Source organism: Lycorma delicatula, chromosome 3 (genome assembly GCF_047948215.1).
Source record: "Lycorma delicatula isolate Av1 chromosome 3, ASM4794821v1, whole genome shotgun sequence".
Lineage (NCBI taxonomy): Eukaryota > Metazoa > Arthropoda > Insecta > Hemiptera > Fulgoridae > Lycorma > Lycorma delicatula.
This window is the reverse complement of record NC_134457.1, coordinates 68,425,307-68,444,115: the sequence shown is the minus strand read 5'-3', so window position 1 is coordinate 68,444,115 and position 18,809 is coordinate 68,425,307. Positions and strand designations below refer to the sequence as shown.

At 30.0% G+C, this 18,809-nt stretch overlaps 1 protein-coding gene across 1 annotated transcript in view; it reads left to right on the top strand.

Annotated features, from left to right (window-relative positions):
- The window catches only part of Lrrk (Leucine-rich repeat kinase), a 230,511-nt gene that overhangs the window by 171,760 nt on the left and 39,942 nt on the right, over positions 1–18,809 (top strand). Inside the window, exons 25-31 of the mRNA XM_075359136.1 lie at positions 115–339; positions 2,508–2,630; positions 3,675–3,865; positions 7,618–7,738; positions 9,428–9,609; positions 14,268–14,428; positions 14,829–15,064. Coding sequence (XP_075215251.1) covers positions 115–339; positions 2,508–2,630; positions 3,675–3,865; positions 7,618–7,738; positions 9,428–9,609; positions 14,268–14,428; positions 14,829–15,064 — 1,239 coding nt within the window. The remainder of the gene's footprint in view (positions 1–114; positions 340–2,507; positions 2,631–3,674; positions 3,866–7,617; positions 7,739–9,427; positions 9,610–14,267; positions 14,429–14,828; positions 15,065–18,809) is intronic.

Sequence of the window (18,809 nt, the reverse complement as noted above, 5' to 3'; positions counted from 1 at the left end):
ATGGAGATATTTTCTTAATTTCATTGTGGTATGATCTGTTTTTTTTGTGTATTTGGTGAAGTACAAAATTTGTAGTATTTAGTATAATTTAATACGTAAAATCTTTTGTTACAGGAAGCAAAGAATTGTTGCTTGAACAGCGTGTTCCAGCTAGTTACCTTGCATTAGAAGACGTGGTTAGTCATGTAGCTGCTGAAAGGAGACAGAAGAGTGTTGATCCTGTTCTAAATGCTGAACAGTATCGTGCTGTTGTATGGTCTGAGATGCAGTACAGATATCAACGTACTTTTAGAGATGCTGCTGAATTACACCAAGCAACTCTATTTTTACATGATAATGGTACATATTTTACATAATGTTGATCTTTACAATAATTATCTTTTCTTTTTAATTCAGAATTTTTTTAGAAGAAAAATATTGATGTGGACACCACAAGACTGCCTTGTACACCTTTTAAATTACACATAATACTTTTTAAACTGAAAAGTACATAATATTTTATTTCATTAATAACTTCTGATATTTTTTTATTTTTTTTTTTATTATTGAATTATTATTTTAAATTATAAAAAATAATTATTTTTAAATTTTTAAAAAAAGTTAAAAAAAGGAGATGAAGTCAGATTTGAACTGATGTGCCTTCCCCTTGTAAAATCCAAATATTTCATTAATTAAAATTTTATTTGGCTATAACTCCGGAATCAATGAAAATAAGTACCACTTATGATATATGATTGAAACGCTCTCAATGAGGGCTTATTACTGCAATTAAGAAAGTCCAAAATACAATTTTTTTTTTATTTCAGCTTATTTGGACACTTTTGGTCTAGTCTATTGCAATAAAAAGGGGAGGTACACAACTAGATGTTATAAAAGTCCTAAATCCAAAATTTCAACGTCCTATGACCAATCATTTTTGAGTTATGCGAGATGCATACTACAGATGTCATGCCAAAACTAGTCAAAATGGATTCAGGGATGGTCAAAATGGATATTTCCGTTCAAATCTGAAAATCAAAATTTTTTGCAATCACAATACTTTACTTCGTACAAGGAAGTAAAAATGAAAATGGACATTTTTCTCTTAAACTGAAAGGAATAATTTTCTGTTAAATTGAAAGGAATCGTGCAGTATGAATCTTATTTAGATAATATGCTACAATCCTGAATTCTTAATATGTTACATCATGGAGCGTATTGAAAATGTCTTAATATTGCACCTAAGTAATCAGAATATTATATTGTTCTTAATGACTTATGTAAATGATTCATTTGTTATTTCTTAGAACAAATGGATAAATATTACTGAATGTTGAAATGAAGTTTCTGAAATGGATTCTAATTGAGACTAGGTGAAGTAGATTGATCTTTTTATATATGGAATTTCCTGAAGATGAACCTTATTATTGAGAAAATAAAATTTAACAACTTAAGTTGTCACCATTTGACAAGCGTGAAAAAAGACAGACTGCCAGAGTTGAAGAGAACGGCCCAGAGCTATATGGAGGGGTGGTCAGTTCAGGCAAGAGAAGTAGAATTAATTAGAAGTCATCTAGTAGATGATAGACAGAAATGAAGAGCTTTCTATTACTCTTAACACCCAGCAGGTAAAAGAGGATTCAACTGAGTAAGAAAAAAAGAAAAAGAAGTTAATATTGTTAATTTTAGTGTAAATTCAGGATTTGGGTCATTTAGAGTGATTGTAAACTGCATCTGTTGTGTCTTGAAGATTTTGCAACACCTGGAATGTCTGTGAATTACATTTAGAAAATTGTTGTAAAGTATAAAATATAAAAAGAGTCAAAGCCACAGGTAATTAGCTGATTCCCATTGATCACCAAAGTTAAAGAATATGGGGTACTATTTCATTGCATGTCTAAGCATTTTTTTTTTTTATAGAAGTGACTATAGCACCTAAAATGTAACTTTTTGAAATTTATTATTAAAAGATTTTGTGAATAAAGGATTTGTTGTTAAATATTTGGATTTTTAACTGAACTGAAGAATTGATTTGAATCTGGAAAATACAAAACTGAACTCTAAAGTAATTGATGCTAGGTAGAAAAGGATTTGATAGTAAATTAAATCACATAATTCTTGGTTTGTGATTATTGATTTACGATTTATGTTTTACTATAGGTTTTATTTTTCCTCGTTTGTTAAATTATTCAAGTAGGCATACACCAGATTTCCTTACTAGCTGGTCACAAAGGTAATGTCTAAAGCTAAGTTAAGGTAAAGAAAATTATTGCATAATATTTTAAAACAATATTTTTTGGGCAAAACTAATTATTACATATAATTCACTTCCAAAGATATTTCTAGATGCTACGTACTTACACATAATCTATGCTATGTACTTTCACAATTCTAGCCACTAGTAAAAGAAATTCTACACAATTTTTTTTTTTAGTAAAGTTTGAGTAAAAAGTGAATTTGTTATTTACTCATACAACTAATTATTTATTAACTTAAGGTGATTTATTTTAATCATCTGTCTGTTCCAGGTGTCCTTTTACACTATGATGATGCAACATTGAAAGATCTCTACTTCTTAGATCCACAGTGGCTTTGTGATATGTTAGCTCATGTTGTAACTATTAGGGAAATAAATCCATTTGCAAGAACTGGTAATCTGATGTTAATTTTTTGTATCTTTTTTTATTTATTCATAGAGTTAAGGATTGGAATTAAGGAATAATATTGTTGTGATAGAGTTATTAGCTACTATTCAGTTGGTTGTAGTAGTTAATATGGATTCAAATCGTGTAGGCAAAGATCTTTAGAACTGTATGAGGATTGCATCCTTGAAATAAACTAAAATTCATTACTTAATTTATTAGATTTGTAACTTTTATTCATTTATTGAATAGTGAGAAGTCAGTATTGACTGATAATGTCTCATTTTTTTACTCTATTAAAAAAAAATTAAAGAAGTTTTGTTTGTAGACGTTTAATTCACCATATAAGCTCAAAGGTTTTGTTTGGTTATGCAAAATAGAGATTATAGCGTATGAAGGATTTATATAAAAAATGTTTGATCAAGGTTTGAATCAGAATCTTCTAGATGAAAGAATGAAATGCTACAATTTCCCCATAGAGTTTGGTGGAATTATAGAAAATTATGTTATTTTATTTGTAAAATTATTTTTGATGGTTTAAGTCAGTATTAATATTATGAATGACATATAGATTTGACTGAATGTGATAGTATCTGTTAACTGATGTACACTTTTGAATTATAAGAGAATCAAAAAGAAGAATAAATTGTTATTTCTTACTGTAGTAATTATTTAATTTCATTGTGTGTCCTTTTTAGTTTGCTTATTACCAAAAGTAAGATTTTTAAGATAATAGTTTTTAGATATTTATTATCAGATTTAGATATTTATTAGTGGGAAGAACCAGGGATCCTCAGGATTAAAAAAACATAGGATTTTTTTTTTCTTAAGAGATGAGAGAAAAATGTTGTTCTTACACCATGAGTTGATCCCTGGATCAACTGACTATTAGTCATTTTTATCAATTGAATTGTTTATTAATAAATAACAGCTAACTGTTTATTTAATTCACAAAATGATTTGATAATTAATAATCATTTATTAATGATAATTAATTATAAAATCTAATGTCTGTTGCTTATATTTTATGTATATATGTTTTAAATCTTACAGGTGTTATGAAGCTGGATGATTTGAAGCATGTTTTCAAATCATCTAATTTGGGTCCTGTTGATACTCGAGGATATATTGTTAATCTGTTAAATAAGTTTGAAGTCGCATTGACCTGGGATAACAGAACACTCTTAATTCCTTCATTATTACCATCTGAAGATGATCTTCATACACCAGCTGTTAAAGTCAAGGTATAAATAACTTCTTTTTTTGTAACATTTTTGGTGTAACTGATTGTTATGAATGAGTAAATAATTAATTAAGCGGTCATATTTTTTTTAATTTCTATTTTTTTATTCTTTTTTTCACACATTGTTTTTTTTAAGAAAGTTATCAAATTCTTTTGTAATTTTCTGTTAGCTGTGCAAAAATTTTATTTACTGTTTGTTTGTGCTTGTTTAAGTATTATTAATTATTTAATTATAAAGCCAAATTACTGGCTAGCCAGATTGCTAGATTATTCTCCAACCAATTATTGAATATTTCTCAGTTGTGTGGAAAATATGAGCAGGTTTATATAACGGATCAAATTGAAGCCGCCCAACGAAAATTTATGAATTATTTAACTAGAAAAATTTCCTCTTGTATATACTCTCTTAATTAGGAAATTGATGGACATTAATTCTCTTAAAGAACCACAGCAATAGGCTTATGTTGTCTATCTCCTTAAGGTGATATGTGACAATTATTATGCTTATAGGAAGTATCAGTATTGAAGTGGTGTGTCTTGTTTTTGTTTAAGCTGTGATGCAGTTTAAGAAGGACCTTGTGAAAAGTTATGTATCTAGCTCATGTTAACTTGGATTCTTTTTTTATGTATATAAATTGATTGCAAATATATATGTTTTCCTTTTTTGTAATTTGTATGTTACATTATATTTATTGAATCAGAATGACCAATTAATACTCAATATAATACTGCATTTAAAAGTTATTAAACCATTCTAATTCTGTAACTAGTTTTTTCCCACAAGACAAGAAAATTAATCATTTCTGGTTACAAGTTATGCTTGCTGAAGAAAACTGCAGGTACAGAGGGCATGAGACCCCTTCAATAGAAACCTTTTTTTAACTTTTTAAGACAGTAGACCACATAAAGAAATAGAATATTTCAATTACACTGCATTTTTTCGTAAAATTTTAATAAACTGTAGTAATCACATATCTCTATATTTACTCATATCAGTTATAATTATGATCTATCCCAATAACTCTGGTACTGACTGACTCGTGATCAGGATTTGAACTTTAAAATCCCTTGTTACATTAATGGTGCATCAGTATGTTGCAATTAAAAAACGAATAAAAGAATGGATTGCTAAAAAGATTAGTCTGAAAATAGGTAAAAGGGAATGTAACTAAACAAAAGATAGAAATATCCATTCTTTTAATCGTTACCGTACTATTTCACGGGAGGCAGTCTTGGTGATTGCAGGCATGAAACCGATAGACTTGATTGCATCTGAGAAGCAGCAGCAATATGTTGCTAAGAAGTCTGGTGAGTTGACGTGAGATAAAGTTTGAGAAATTGAACAATATGGCAATGCCTTGTGGCAGGCCAGATGGGATGAGACAGATGATGGGCATTATATGCATGATCTCTCTCCAAATGTTGTTGGTTTGTGGGACGCATGGGTGCACCCTAATAAATATGTGATGCAATTTCTTTCTGGCCATGGTGCTTTTAGGGACAGGCTGCAGCAATTCGGCCTGGTAGATTCTGGGGTGTGTCCTCTGTGTGGACAATTGGACGACACCTACCATGTTCTTTATGAGTGCTGAAAATACGAGTTAATGCGTATGGAGACTTGATCTTATCGGGTCGGTGTTGGACTTCCGTGTAAACTGGAGGAGCCAGGCTGAATGGGCAGTAGTGGAGAGTTTTGTAGTATACTTAGCAAAGTAAAAGATTGCTGAGAGGATTTAGAGCTCTGCTTAGATTTCTCTTTTAATCTATTTTTGTTGAGGTTTTGTTTTATAAATTATGGTTTTGTTGTTCTTGTCCTTGTTTTGCTTTGTTTTATTTTAATGTTACTGTGTTGTTATTGTTCCATGTAATATTTTTATGTTTTCTGTTGTGTGTTGAACTCACTTTTGCCTTCTATAGGTAGGTAGTTCAATTCCTTTGTTAGTTAGGTATTTTCAGTCTTTCTTAAGATTGGTGAGCTGTGTGAGATTGTTTTGAGTTCATTAATTAGTAGTACACCGTGGGAATGTCACTTGTGGCATTGGCATTGGTGGCATCCTAGCTGAGTCAGACTGGAATATGTCAAAAGCCGAGGTTTCGAAGATGACCTCCAGTAAAGTCCATAAGGGCTTGGAACAGAGGGGGTGGCAGAGGGTGTCTTTCCTGCGGGGGTCAGGTTAGTAATGATATATTTTAGCATACTTTCCTTTGTGTTTGTTAATTTTATGAAAATTAAATCACAAGTGATTGTGAAATGCAACTATTTGAAAAAGAGTTGTGAATAAAAAAAAAACTGCAAAGATCTTATGAATCAAATAATAAATAAGTAGAGTCACAGAGGTTTTCTTATCATTGAATCTCATTTTTAGTTAGATGGTTGTTACTTTGTAAAAACAGTTAATGAAATTTAATACGAGGGTTATTTTTTTTTCAAGGTCCGATCGGTCACAAAATTAAAACCACAGCGAAGATAAAAGCTTTTTTATTTGTAACAAGTACTTACATAGTTACGCTCTTTCTCTACATAGTCGCCATTCCGATTTAGACATTTGTCATAGCGTGGTACCAACTTTCCAATACCCTCGTCATAGAACAGAGCCGCCTGTGTTTTCAGCCATGTTTCTACGCTGGTCTGCAGCTCGATGTCTATGCCAAAATGTTGTCCTTCTAGCCAGCGTTTCATGTGAGCAAAGAGGTGAAAATCAGATGGAGCCAAGTCCGGGCTGTATGGTGGGTGATCAAACACTTCCCAATGAAAACGCTGCAGGAGCTTCTTTGTTACAGCTGCAGTGTGCGGCCGAGCATTGTCATGGAGAAAGACAATGCTTGATGACAACATTCCTCTCCGCTTATTCTGAATTGCTCTTCGTAGATGTTAAAGAGTCACGCAGTATGAGGCTGCAGTGATGGTCGTGCCACGTTCCATGAATTCCACCAAGAGAACTACATTCCAGTCCCAGAACACAGTAGCCATACACTTTCCGTTGGAGAAGGTTCACTTGAACTTTTTTGGTTTACTGGGAGAATGAGAATGCATCCACTGTTTGGTTTGTTCTTCAGTTTCGAAATAGACCCATGTCTCGTCCCCTGTGACAATTTTGTTCAAAATATCTTCTCCTTCATTGTGGTAGCGCTGGAGAAACATTAGGTAGGCATCCATTCTCATTGTTATGTGATGGTCGGATAGCATCTTGGGAACCCATCTCGCACACAGTTTGCAGTACTGAAGTCTCTCGCTCACAATGGTGTAGAGAGCTGACCTTCAAATTTCAGGAAACGAATCACTCAATACAGAAATTGTGAACTATCAATTTTCTCGAATTGCCTCATCCACTCGCTCAACGAGATCATCGGTTGACACTCGCTTCCTTCCCTGACCACCTGCATCATGAACATCTGTACGTCCTGCTTTAATGTTCCTGCACCATTGTCGCACTTTGCTGTCACTCATTGAAGTTTCACTATATACATTACTTATTCGTCAATGAATTTCAGCTGCATTACAACCCTCAGCCTGAGAAATCGAATTACCACACGCACTTCACACTTGGCAGGAGATTTTATTGTTATTGACATGTTTACGCGCAAGCTGCGTGTTTAGAACTAAATGAAGTGACGTGGCATGATTGAAGGCCACACTAAAGATGCTGCGCAACACATATGCACAAAGTTTCATCCAATTTTTGCACGGTTTTTTATTTCACGACTGATCAGACCTTGAAAAAAAAATAACCCTCGTATTTTCTTTATTTTCAGATTCCAGTGAGATCCCGTGGCTGGGCAGTTCGAAGTAAGAAATTACTTCCTTCTACTGCTACCACTGTTGTTGGTAATTCATCATTTTATAGTGGTTCTGCTGTTGGGCCATCTGCAGTAGGTAAGAAATCGTTTGATTTATTGTGTTCTTTAAGTTGTAGATTTTTTTTTTCATTTTCCTCTTGTTCCACAATAAACTTTATTGTGTATTTTTTTAATAATTTTTAATTTGAAGTGTCTACCCACATTGAGTAATTTTTTAGAACTATGTACCCCATATGTAGCTAGTGCCTGTGGTACTTAAGGGTATATTAAGTTCTATTAGTACAAATATATCATGAAGTAATTTATAAAATTTGTAATAAGGCAAGAAAAAGATTATAAATATAAAACTATTTTACTAAATTAATCTTTTTAAGATTCATATTATTCCTCTGTATTGTTAAATTATATTTAAATTCTGTTAAATAAACCACAAGTACAGAATATTAATATAAGACATAGCTTATCTTAATTTTTCATGAAAGTTGTTTCGCAGGATCCCCATCCTCAGTCATGATTGAAATAATTTTGTTATTGCATTAATAAAAATATAAATATTAAAATAATGGAAGTTGTGTATTAATTTAAACAAATGCTGCTATCTGTTGCAGTTAAGATCGTCTCCCTCAAACACTTAACCATGAAAAATTAAGTTATGTATTATCTCATTATTCTGTACTATGGTTTATTTAGTAGAATTTATATACAAAATTATAAAAACTAGAAGGGTAAATCAAAAAGTAAAGGGAGATTTAGAATACTGTTAGTTTTATTTGCATTTACATTTTTTTTTTTTTTTTTTTTTGTCTTCAATCATTTGACTGGTTTGATGCAGCTCTCCAAGATTCGCTATCTAGTGCTAGTCGTTTCATTTCAGTATACCCCCTACATCCTACATTCCTTTACATTAATTTATTTACATTTACATTAATGAATTTTATTTTTTAACATAATCCCCTTCTGCATCTATGCACTTAGTCCATCTTTTAATAAGCTTTTGAATCCCTATCTGAAAGAAACTTTTTGATCAGGTGAGTAACTGATTTTATTGCTTACATCACTTTTTCAATGGAAGAAAAATGATTCCCTTAGAACTCATGCAGATGTACTTGAAAAATCAGAGAGAAACGTTCGCAGAGAGAGAGAGCGAGAGATCTTACTTTTTTAAAGCAGTCAATTCATTTGTAGCTCATGCTTCCACTCAAACAACTGTCCATATTACTGCTGCATTCTACAAATAATTTCTGCTTGTTTCACAACTTCTCAATTGAGAAAACATTTCTTGCTCACATTTCTTCCTTGATGCAATCAAACAAAAAATCAGTCATATTAGATTGAGTTTTAAACACTACCACAAACAGCTAACATTGAGACAATTCTAATGACAGATGGTATGGTATTATGATTCATAATACAACAGTCAGTGTCTGAGACTTGTAATATGGAGGGAAATAAAAGTTTCCCTTCACTTTTTTTCATGTGTGATTGTATTATTTTTTTAAAGAATGCTTTTTTAAGTGAGATATACGTTATGTAAAAAATACTGAAAGATTGTATATTTTTTTCCATTTGTTTTTTATTATTAAAAAAATATTATTTCATGTTAAATATTAACACTTGTATCATATTTAAATGTATTTGGGATTGATAATTAAATTGTATTATTATTTTTTAAATTAAGATCTTCTAAACCTTATCGACCCGTATTTATATTTATTGAATTTATTGTTTAACAATAAAATAGAGGTATTTATAGAATGTACATTAGTTCCAGAATCAGTTGGAGGAGAGTTAGAAATGAGTGAACGTAATGATCCGGAAGTGTCTATACGTCGATTGCTACTGATGTCTTACTTTCCATCTGGATTCTGGTCTCGCTTAATGACTCGTCTTTTGGCAGATGATGCTATTGTTGATATTGTTCGTTCTTTTTTTATTATGCCTAAGGAGGTTAGTGTTAAAAAAAATTATTTAAATATTTATTAGGATATTTTATATGTTTTAAGATTAATTAAAAATTTGTGCAGATGGACTTGTCTCTTCATAATCACAGAAATTAAAATATTGTGATGCAAGTGGCTAAAATAAACTAGTGGATAGAAACTTCTGCCATTCAGTTTCATTATGATTAGGGTATATCAGTAACATATGTTACTACCAATTGGTCTTTTACGACCAATAGTTTCTGACTAGTAATGACAGATCTTTTCTTTTATCTGTCTTACCAGTACATTAACCTATAAATAATTAATTGTAAATATAAATATTTTATATTTACTCAGTAGTTCAGTGGGACACAATATCTGCCAAAATCTTTTCAGATACCTCCTTTTCATGCCATCAACGCCATATAAACTCATACAAATTATTACCCAATCTGGATCAGTGTGCACCGAACTGAGATTTGTTGCACTGCTTTACAAGCTGCCATGTGCATTCTGCTGATTGTGTATGCATGCTGGTGTCAGAGTATACAAAGTTTTATATATATGTACTTCAGTGTGATAGGTATAATTGTGTTTTTGAAGGGAGTTGTATATAGTTTCCATTCATTAGATGTAATTATTGCCTCTGGAAGAATAAGTTCTTTGATGATGGGTAACAACTGTGCCTCTGTTTGGTTCTCAACAGCAACTAAAAAACATTCTCCTGTTTTATAACATACATCTTCAAACATTCATTGTTATGGTAAAACACTGCCAACATCGTTGTATGTTACAAATAGAGTTTTGTAATTTTGACAATTTTTCCAGGTGCACCTATTTTTTGTATTTGGTTTCTCAATTATTTGTTAGCACACACTTCCTACACATAATTTCATAAAATTATGGTTGATTTCCAAAGGCCTATTGTTTTTAGTTTAGCTATTGTTATTGACCTGCTCACAAAGATTTGTTGTTATTTCATTGTACTAGCAATAGATGGAAAATAAATTTGGAAGGCAATTTAGAACCTGTCAAGTATGTGTTTTTTAGTAAATGTTTATATTCTCATCATTCTTATGTTTAGGACATCATCTCTCGTGACTGTGTAACTGTAAAATCATTTCATGGCCACAATTTCACTTTCCCAGGTTCTTTTTCATTTTTAATAGTTTCAACTAAACAAATGAAATCCATATTGCAGAACAGATGCACATACAAGATTACCAGGTAAATAAACTATCAGGTATCATTGCTACCCAGGAATTTTGATATTGTTTTATCTGGCTTGTTCAAACATGAAAATGTGTTTTGTTTATTTTATAGATAGAACAGATTGATTATAAGACAATTTCAATGAAACATTTCCTTAATGTACTGGCAGTCAGATAACAAAAAGAACCAAAATGAACTGTACTATTTAACTGTATCATTTTAATGTTTAAATATTTGAAATGTTATTTAAATAAAAAGTTTCTTTAGTTACATTCACTACCAGTCTTGATTGTTGGGCTGGACTTTACTATTTTTACTTACTTGTACGAAGTAAAGGAAGTATTGTGAAAACCTTCAGATTTCAATGGAAATATCTGTTTTGATCATCCCTGAATCCATTTTGACTAGTTTCGCCATGATGTCTGTACATATTTTTATATATATATATATAAATATGTACGTATGTATCTCGCATAACTCAAGAACAATTCGTAGGATGTTGAAATTATGGATTTAGGATTGTTGTAACATCTAGTTGTGTACCTCCCCTTTTGATTGCAAAAAAAGTGTCCCCGTTTGATTGCAAAAAAGTGTCCCCGTTTGATTGCAAAAAAAGTGTCCCCTTTTGACTGGACCAAAAGTGTCCAAAAAGTCCAAAAAATTAGGATTTGGACTTTTTCTTAACTGCAGTAATAAGCCCTCATTGAGAGCTTTTCAACCACATATCATAAGTGGTACTTATTTTCATTGGTTCCAGAGTTATATCCAAATAAAATTTTAGTTAATGGAATATTTAGAGATCTTACAAGGGGAAGGCATATTGATTGAAATCCGACTTCATCTCCTTTTTTCAACTTTTTTTTTTTTAATTTAAATATATTGACTTATTAATAATTTTTAATCTCTGAATGTAAAAACGTTTTTACAATAAATAATAATTCAATAATAACAATAAAAAAATATATCAGAAGTTATTAATGAAATAAAATTTTATGTACTTTTCATTTTAAAAAAATGTGTGTATGTAATTTAATAGGCATACAAGAAAGCCATGATGTGCCCACATCAGATTTTTTATCAAAGTAAAAGTTTTTACCTTCACAGTTCAGGAATCTGTAGTATGAGCTGTAAACAGGTCAATTATGTTATGAATCTTTCTTTCCATATTTCTAAAACAGATTTGAATGCTGTTTGAGTTTATTTTATTTTGAATTAAAATGAACTACACATTTTCATTTTTAATGTTCAGTTACCTCAATCTAGTCAAAAAAGAGTTCAGAAATTAGAAAGTTGTGTGTATTTCATAGACTAAGTTTATGAAATTTAATAATTTTTATATTTAAAAATAAATGTTAAAAAATCTTAATCTTTTATTGAAAAAAAAAAAACCATTAATGCATCTTGTTTTATTTATGTTCACTTTTGACATGTTAAGTGTCTACTGTTTTTCTGTATTATAAAAACTTTCAAAAAATGACCTATATAATAAAAATTAAAAAATTAATCAATTGTGCTTTATATTTTTACTTTCTGAAATCTGGAACAAATTAAAAGAAATTAACCTCCTAAAACTTAACTTATTTGCTTTTTTAAAGCAAATTAAAAAAAAAAAATCAAAATGAAAAGAAAAGATTGAGAAGTATTATTTTTTACTTTTTATTGCATTTTTAAATGTTGGTTTAATTTTTTTTTAAATTGATTTTATGAAACATTTTTTTACTTCACCTTTTTAATTTACTCTAAAACTAAATTCGTATAAAAAAATTTATGCAAAAACAAAAAACACAAGAAACCTGCTTCTTAATAAAAAGTAGAAAAGTAAAGCGTAGAAGTGAATGAAGTTTACGGACGTAACTAATCATCAAGCATGTGCTATAAGCATCTGTAGTGTGTGTGTGTGTGTGTGTTAAACACATCTAATATGTTGTAGTTAATAATTAATTATTAACACAAGTAACCTAGGAACACATCAAAATAGTAAACTTAAAACTTGCACATTTATGATCATACAAAAAGATTCTAAATTTGTCTTTATTCCAAATCCATCACTTATTATATTTAGTTTGTATTGCATTCTACAAAATCTACATACAAAACCTGATACTTGTAAAAATCTTTTTGTATAAATTGATAAATTTATATTAACTTTTAAATAAGATTATAACCAAAATATTGCTATTTTGATGTGTTCATAGATGATTTTTGTTAATAATTAATATTTATATATCTATTTTACATAAGTACCACCAATCTATAGAATGATTCACACACTTTAAATATCAGAACTTTAAATATTTACCTTACATATCAAAGGACATCAGGTTATAAATTTTATGGCAGAATTCTGATATTATGATGGCAAATAAATTAAAAAAATTATAATTTACAAGAACATGTAATTTTTAATTTCAAAAATTTTCCAGTTAAGTCATCTGAAGATATGTATTACAGGATAAGAGAAACTTTCTCTTTATGACCTGTGTGGTGGAGTGGTAGCATTTCACCTTTAGTTTTCAAGAACCTGGATTCAAATTCTGGCCAGACTTGGGAAGTTTTTTGTGTTATGAAATCTCATGTGTTGAAGTAATAAAAAAAAATATATATAAAAAAGTCGTTGAAATCAGGGTGCTTGGTCATGAATAAGAAGTTTAAGTTTATATGCAATTAACAAATTAATATTATGTTAATTGAGTCTAGTATTATGTCAACTAACATGTAGTAGGTTAATTGAGAACTTCCTCATTTTTTTTTTTGAAGTCAGTTAAAAATATTTTTTCATGCCTTTACAATGTATGCAACTAATAATAATTGTGCATCAATAATTCACAAAAATGTTCAGGTTTCTTCTACAGATTGTAAATGTGAAGAAAATAATTTCATTATATTAAGTACTACTGCATTTACCACAGTTCTACGTTTTTCAAAGAAAGTTGTTTAACTTTTCATTTTCAAACTTTGTTTAAATGAAACTTGTTTTTTCAAAGAAACTGCAGCAGATTCATTATTGCTTTCACTTTCAGAATTAACATTGGAATCATCACACAATCACGTTAAGTAAGTCAGTCATTATTTTTATGAACATCAATGAACACCACCATTCATTTGATAATTTTGTGCTTAATTTGTAAATGTGGGTGCTAAGATTCAAATGTTAATGAAGCTTTTCTATTTTGTTTGGAAAAACAAATAGAATAACCTTAAGTTTAAAGAATCACCTCTTGCTATCAAACAAATGAATATACTTTTTCACTAAATTATGTTAATAGGTTATTAAAGTATCAGATACTGTTTGTAGCATATGCACATGCCTCATCATAGGATTCCTAACCCTTTTAATAGATTCATACATATTTATTCTGATATATGAGTATCTAATGATACTGAAAAGATAGCAGAATTTTATATTTATTCTTGATTGATAGTCTGTCATAGTTTTAGTAAATTATAATAATGTTGATATCTTAATTTTAGGTATCTCAGGATGCAAAGTTAGCAAAATTATTGGATGTTAGAGCAGAATGGGTTCTCTGGCAGACTGGAATGGAACTAAGATATTCAGATATGGTTCTTTTTCGTATGAAAGAAGTTATACCATCTGTGAGAAATTCTCCTATTGATTATCGTAGACTCAGGTAAAGTAATTCAGTATTGTCGTAGTCATTTAAGTGTTGCTTGTAATGTTTTGAGGGATTGAATTTGAAAAGAGAAACCATTAAGTTTAAGTTTTTTACTTCATTTATTATATAAAACGACAGTTACATTTTATCATATCTAAGAAAGTTATAGCTGATGGTAGCATTAGTGAGAGTCAGATCACCCTTTAGGCACATACTTTTTATCCTTGTAATTGTTTGATATGTGATTTTATTTATAAATTCTGTAATGTAACATCTTTAAATAATTGGAATGTATTTTTTTATTATATTTTTTAATTAATATTTGTTTGTTTCTTGTTATGTTTGCTTTATAAACATTATATTATAGTGATATTCTTTGTATTAAAATGCGTTCTTATAAAAACTTTTAATTCAGGTTAAAGTTGAAGCAAGAAGGGGTATGGTCAGATGTTGATCTAAATAACTCATCAATACTGGAAATACTACTACCACTTGATACGATTGTTATTAAACGACCAATTACAGATGATGATGAACCAATTGGATATCAAGCAATTGTTCTTGATCCATCTCCTGAATGTACTGCACAACTTCTTGCTCTTGCTGTTGACCACATTGACGTATTGCTTGAGGACTGGTACCCTACATTAGGTTAGTTAGTTTTTACATTTAACCATAACAAAAACAAATACTGAACATAAATCATTGCTATTGTTATGATTAATTTTTTTTATATACACCAATATTGTTTTCATCCTACACCCGGAGGAAAGCGATATCTTTCTGTGATAAATTTATTTTTTGGTGCATTTGACACCCCAGAATGGTTGCGCTGATTTTCATTAAATAGATTTTTTTCAGATATGTAAAAGTCACTCGATGTATAATGAGTATGCGCACGCGCATGCACACACATACACACACACACACACACACACACACACACACACATGCACAATATGTATATATGTTTAATATTATATGAAATATAAACCACCAAAACACAATAATTAGACCAGTTAAACGTACCTTATTAATTTCCAATAACTGGATTTCACAGCATCCCGCATCTTCAGTTAGAATTAAATTCTATATTTATTACATTAAAAGTTATTCTTTTTAATGATTGTCATTATTTTGCGAAGTTTATAATATTTTCTATTGTCAAATTCTAAATTTTAAATACTTGTGCTGTCCAGTATTAGACAGGTATTAATGTTAATATAAATTTCTGAAAAAAATGACATTAAAATAACCTTTAGTGTAATAATTATACCATTTAATATAAACTGAAGATGCGGGATACATGAAAACCAACTACTGGAGATTAATAAGGTAAGTTAAACTTATATAATTACTGTTTTGATGATTTTTATTTCATGTAATATTAAATTTTATTAGCACAGCGGTTAAAATGTTACTGATTTATTTGAATATTCAAAAATATTATATACATATAAAGGAATAGTGTTTTGGTTTCATGCTTACCTCCCTCTATCTTCCTTGAGGTTATTATCCAATTTTCAAAGAACAAACATTGGATCATGGTTGGTAATTTGATTTGGAGATTTCAGTAGTTGAAACTGTTTTTAAACTTACTTTATTCTTTTGTTTAGAATTGATTAAAATAGTTTTTTTTTTTTTTAATTTTTGGCCAACAATTGTTTGTATTTTTTACTTTTATGCTATAAACAATTTCATAAATACTTGTCCTAATATTTATTTAATATATTAATATATATTTTAGTATTTCTTAAATTAACGTCTTAATTTTTATATTTATTTTTTTTTTTTTATAGTTATTATTATTTATTATTTTTATTATTTTTTTGTTTTACAATTTATTGTGTGTTTTTTTTTTCTTTTCGAATAGCCCATTTAGAGGGCACGCTTAATCAACTTTTTAGCACATGCTTCTTTCATTTTTCTAGAGTGGTTTTCTTGAGTCCATTTTCTCCCTCTTCTACAAGTGAGTTTTTTCCTCTCCTGAAACTCTAATTCCTGTATTGTTTTTCTGAATGTTGCTCTGTCTTTTAAAATGTCTGAGTCTATTGAATTGTTTACTAGGTCATTGTCTATTTCTTTAAGCCAGGTTATCTTGTTCTTGTGAGTGTTTAGTAGGGTGAAGATCTGTTTTGTTAGTCTGGTGTTCTCCATTCTGTATATGTGTCCATAAAATTGCAGTCTTCTTTTCCTGATTACATCTGTTATTTTTTCTATTTTGGAATATAGTTCTTGGTTTGATCTTTGTTTATAATCTAGTTCTGTTTTATTTTTCGGGCCTAATATTTTCCGTAAGATTCTTCTCTCTATTTTCTCTATTCCCTCTACGTCCTGTACTTTATGTAGTTTTAGCATTTCTGCCACATATAGTATTTCTGGTCTAACTACCGTTTGGTAGTGTCTTAGTTTGGTGTTCCAGGAAAGGGATTTCTTGTTTTAGGTATTCTTCGTGATATTGTATGCTTTTTCTATTTTGAGTAATCTGTTTTCTAGAGCTATTTTTTCACTATTGTTTTGTGTTATCCGTTCTCCTAGGTATTTGAAACTGTCAGTTCTGGCTATTTTATTTCTGTTTATTTTAAGATGTTGTGGCGCATTCTTGATGTTTGTAATGTATTGTGTTTTCTCAAAGGAGATCTGTAAGCCAGCCAGCCTTAGCTGCTTGTCTTTGGATTTTTGTTATTTGTTCTTGCACATGTTCTATTATGTCGGTGATTAACGCCATATCATCAGCAAAAGCTAAGCAGTCTATAACAACTCTCTTGTTTTTTGTTCCGAGATGTAGGCCTTTGGTGTTAATTGCCTTTCTCCATTCTCTAACTATCTTCTCTAAAACGCAATTGAGCAATAACGGTCTGTTTTATTGTGTGTTTTAATATACCAGGTGATCATTTGCAAAGTAACCACATTTATTATTCAATAGCTATCAGTCCCATCATATTTCTATTTGCAGGCATGTACACCATTCTCAGGGGGAACCTTTTGAAAATTATTTTCAAAGGTGTGGAAATTACTCTCTTAGCTACACCTACCCCAACTCAAAAATCTTAAATGGCAATGGTAACATTTAATTACAATAATTGATAACCTGAAAAATAATGAATATTGGTGAAAAAAAATTAAAATCCACCACCCCTTTGCTTGCTAGGTGCAAAAAATCATTTGGGGACTACCCCAAATGGGTTTTTGCAAAAAGTACTAACTTTTTTAAATACCTGTCCAACAAAAATAACTATAAAATTATGGGATATTTCTTCTTAAACCATTTTAAATAATCATAATCTGTGAATTAAAACTGTGAAGATTATTTTTAAATTACTAACAGCCGGCTTAATGTTTTCATGGTTTAAGAAACGTGTAACTCCACATATTTCACAGTCGGCGGCAACATAGATTTTCCTATTCATTTTATATTGTAATAACTCACACATAATCAAAGTTATTACAACATGACAACTTACAGACAACAATGCAGCATGTACATTACTAGTCTGGCCAAGAACGTTACAGTTTCGCCAACCTTAAAGAGAGAAATTTCCCAGCTGTTTTTACTTTAGAGATATCCCTTGTACTTTTTGCCACTAATTACGTACAACGTGAAAGAAAACAATTTGCAGAAATTTACCATAGAAACTAAGATCTGATTAATTGGCAGAAAATTATAACCTGTTATAATAAGGTAATCAGTTTTCAACATGTTGCCAGCAAAGAAGTAGATACCTTATTATTGGTTTTTCATATATTTAACTGATGCTGTGTTTAGTGGTATGTTTTGTTTTTTCAATGCTGGAGAAACCTAAAATCCATATTTTTAACAAAAACAGACAATATCAGACCTAATGCTTTGGGTCAGTTACACACTGTTATCCAGCATAACCTAAAAAAAAAACAAAAAAAAAAACAAATTTTTAATCATAACTTCAATACCAGTGAACCAATTTTTATTTTATTTGTACCAAACCGCTTGACCTTCAAAGGGCCTTCCAATGAGGTGTCACAAACTATATCATCTCATTTTAAAAAAAATAAGTTTTCAACCCTTGAAAATTTAGAAAACATTTAAGAGTGAAATTTGTGTTGGCAATTTAAAAAATAATTTTTACAGATTATGATTATTTCAAATGGTTTAAAAAATATCATGTGATTTTTGTTGGACTGAAATTTAAAAAAAGTACTTCCACAAATGGTTTTTTGCACTTACTGAGCAAAGAGGTGGGAGGATCTTAATTTTCTTTTCATCAAAATTCATTATTTTTTTCATATTGTCAATTAATGTAATGTTACCATTGTCATTTCAAATTTTTGAGTTGGGCTAGGTGTAGCGGAGTTGATGTACCAGCCTCCGTGGCACTGGTGGTAGCGTCTTGGTCTTTCATCCGGAGGTCCTGGGTTT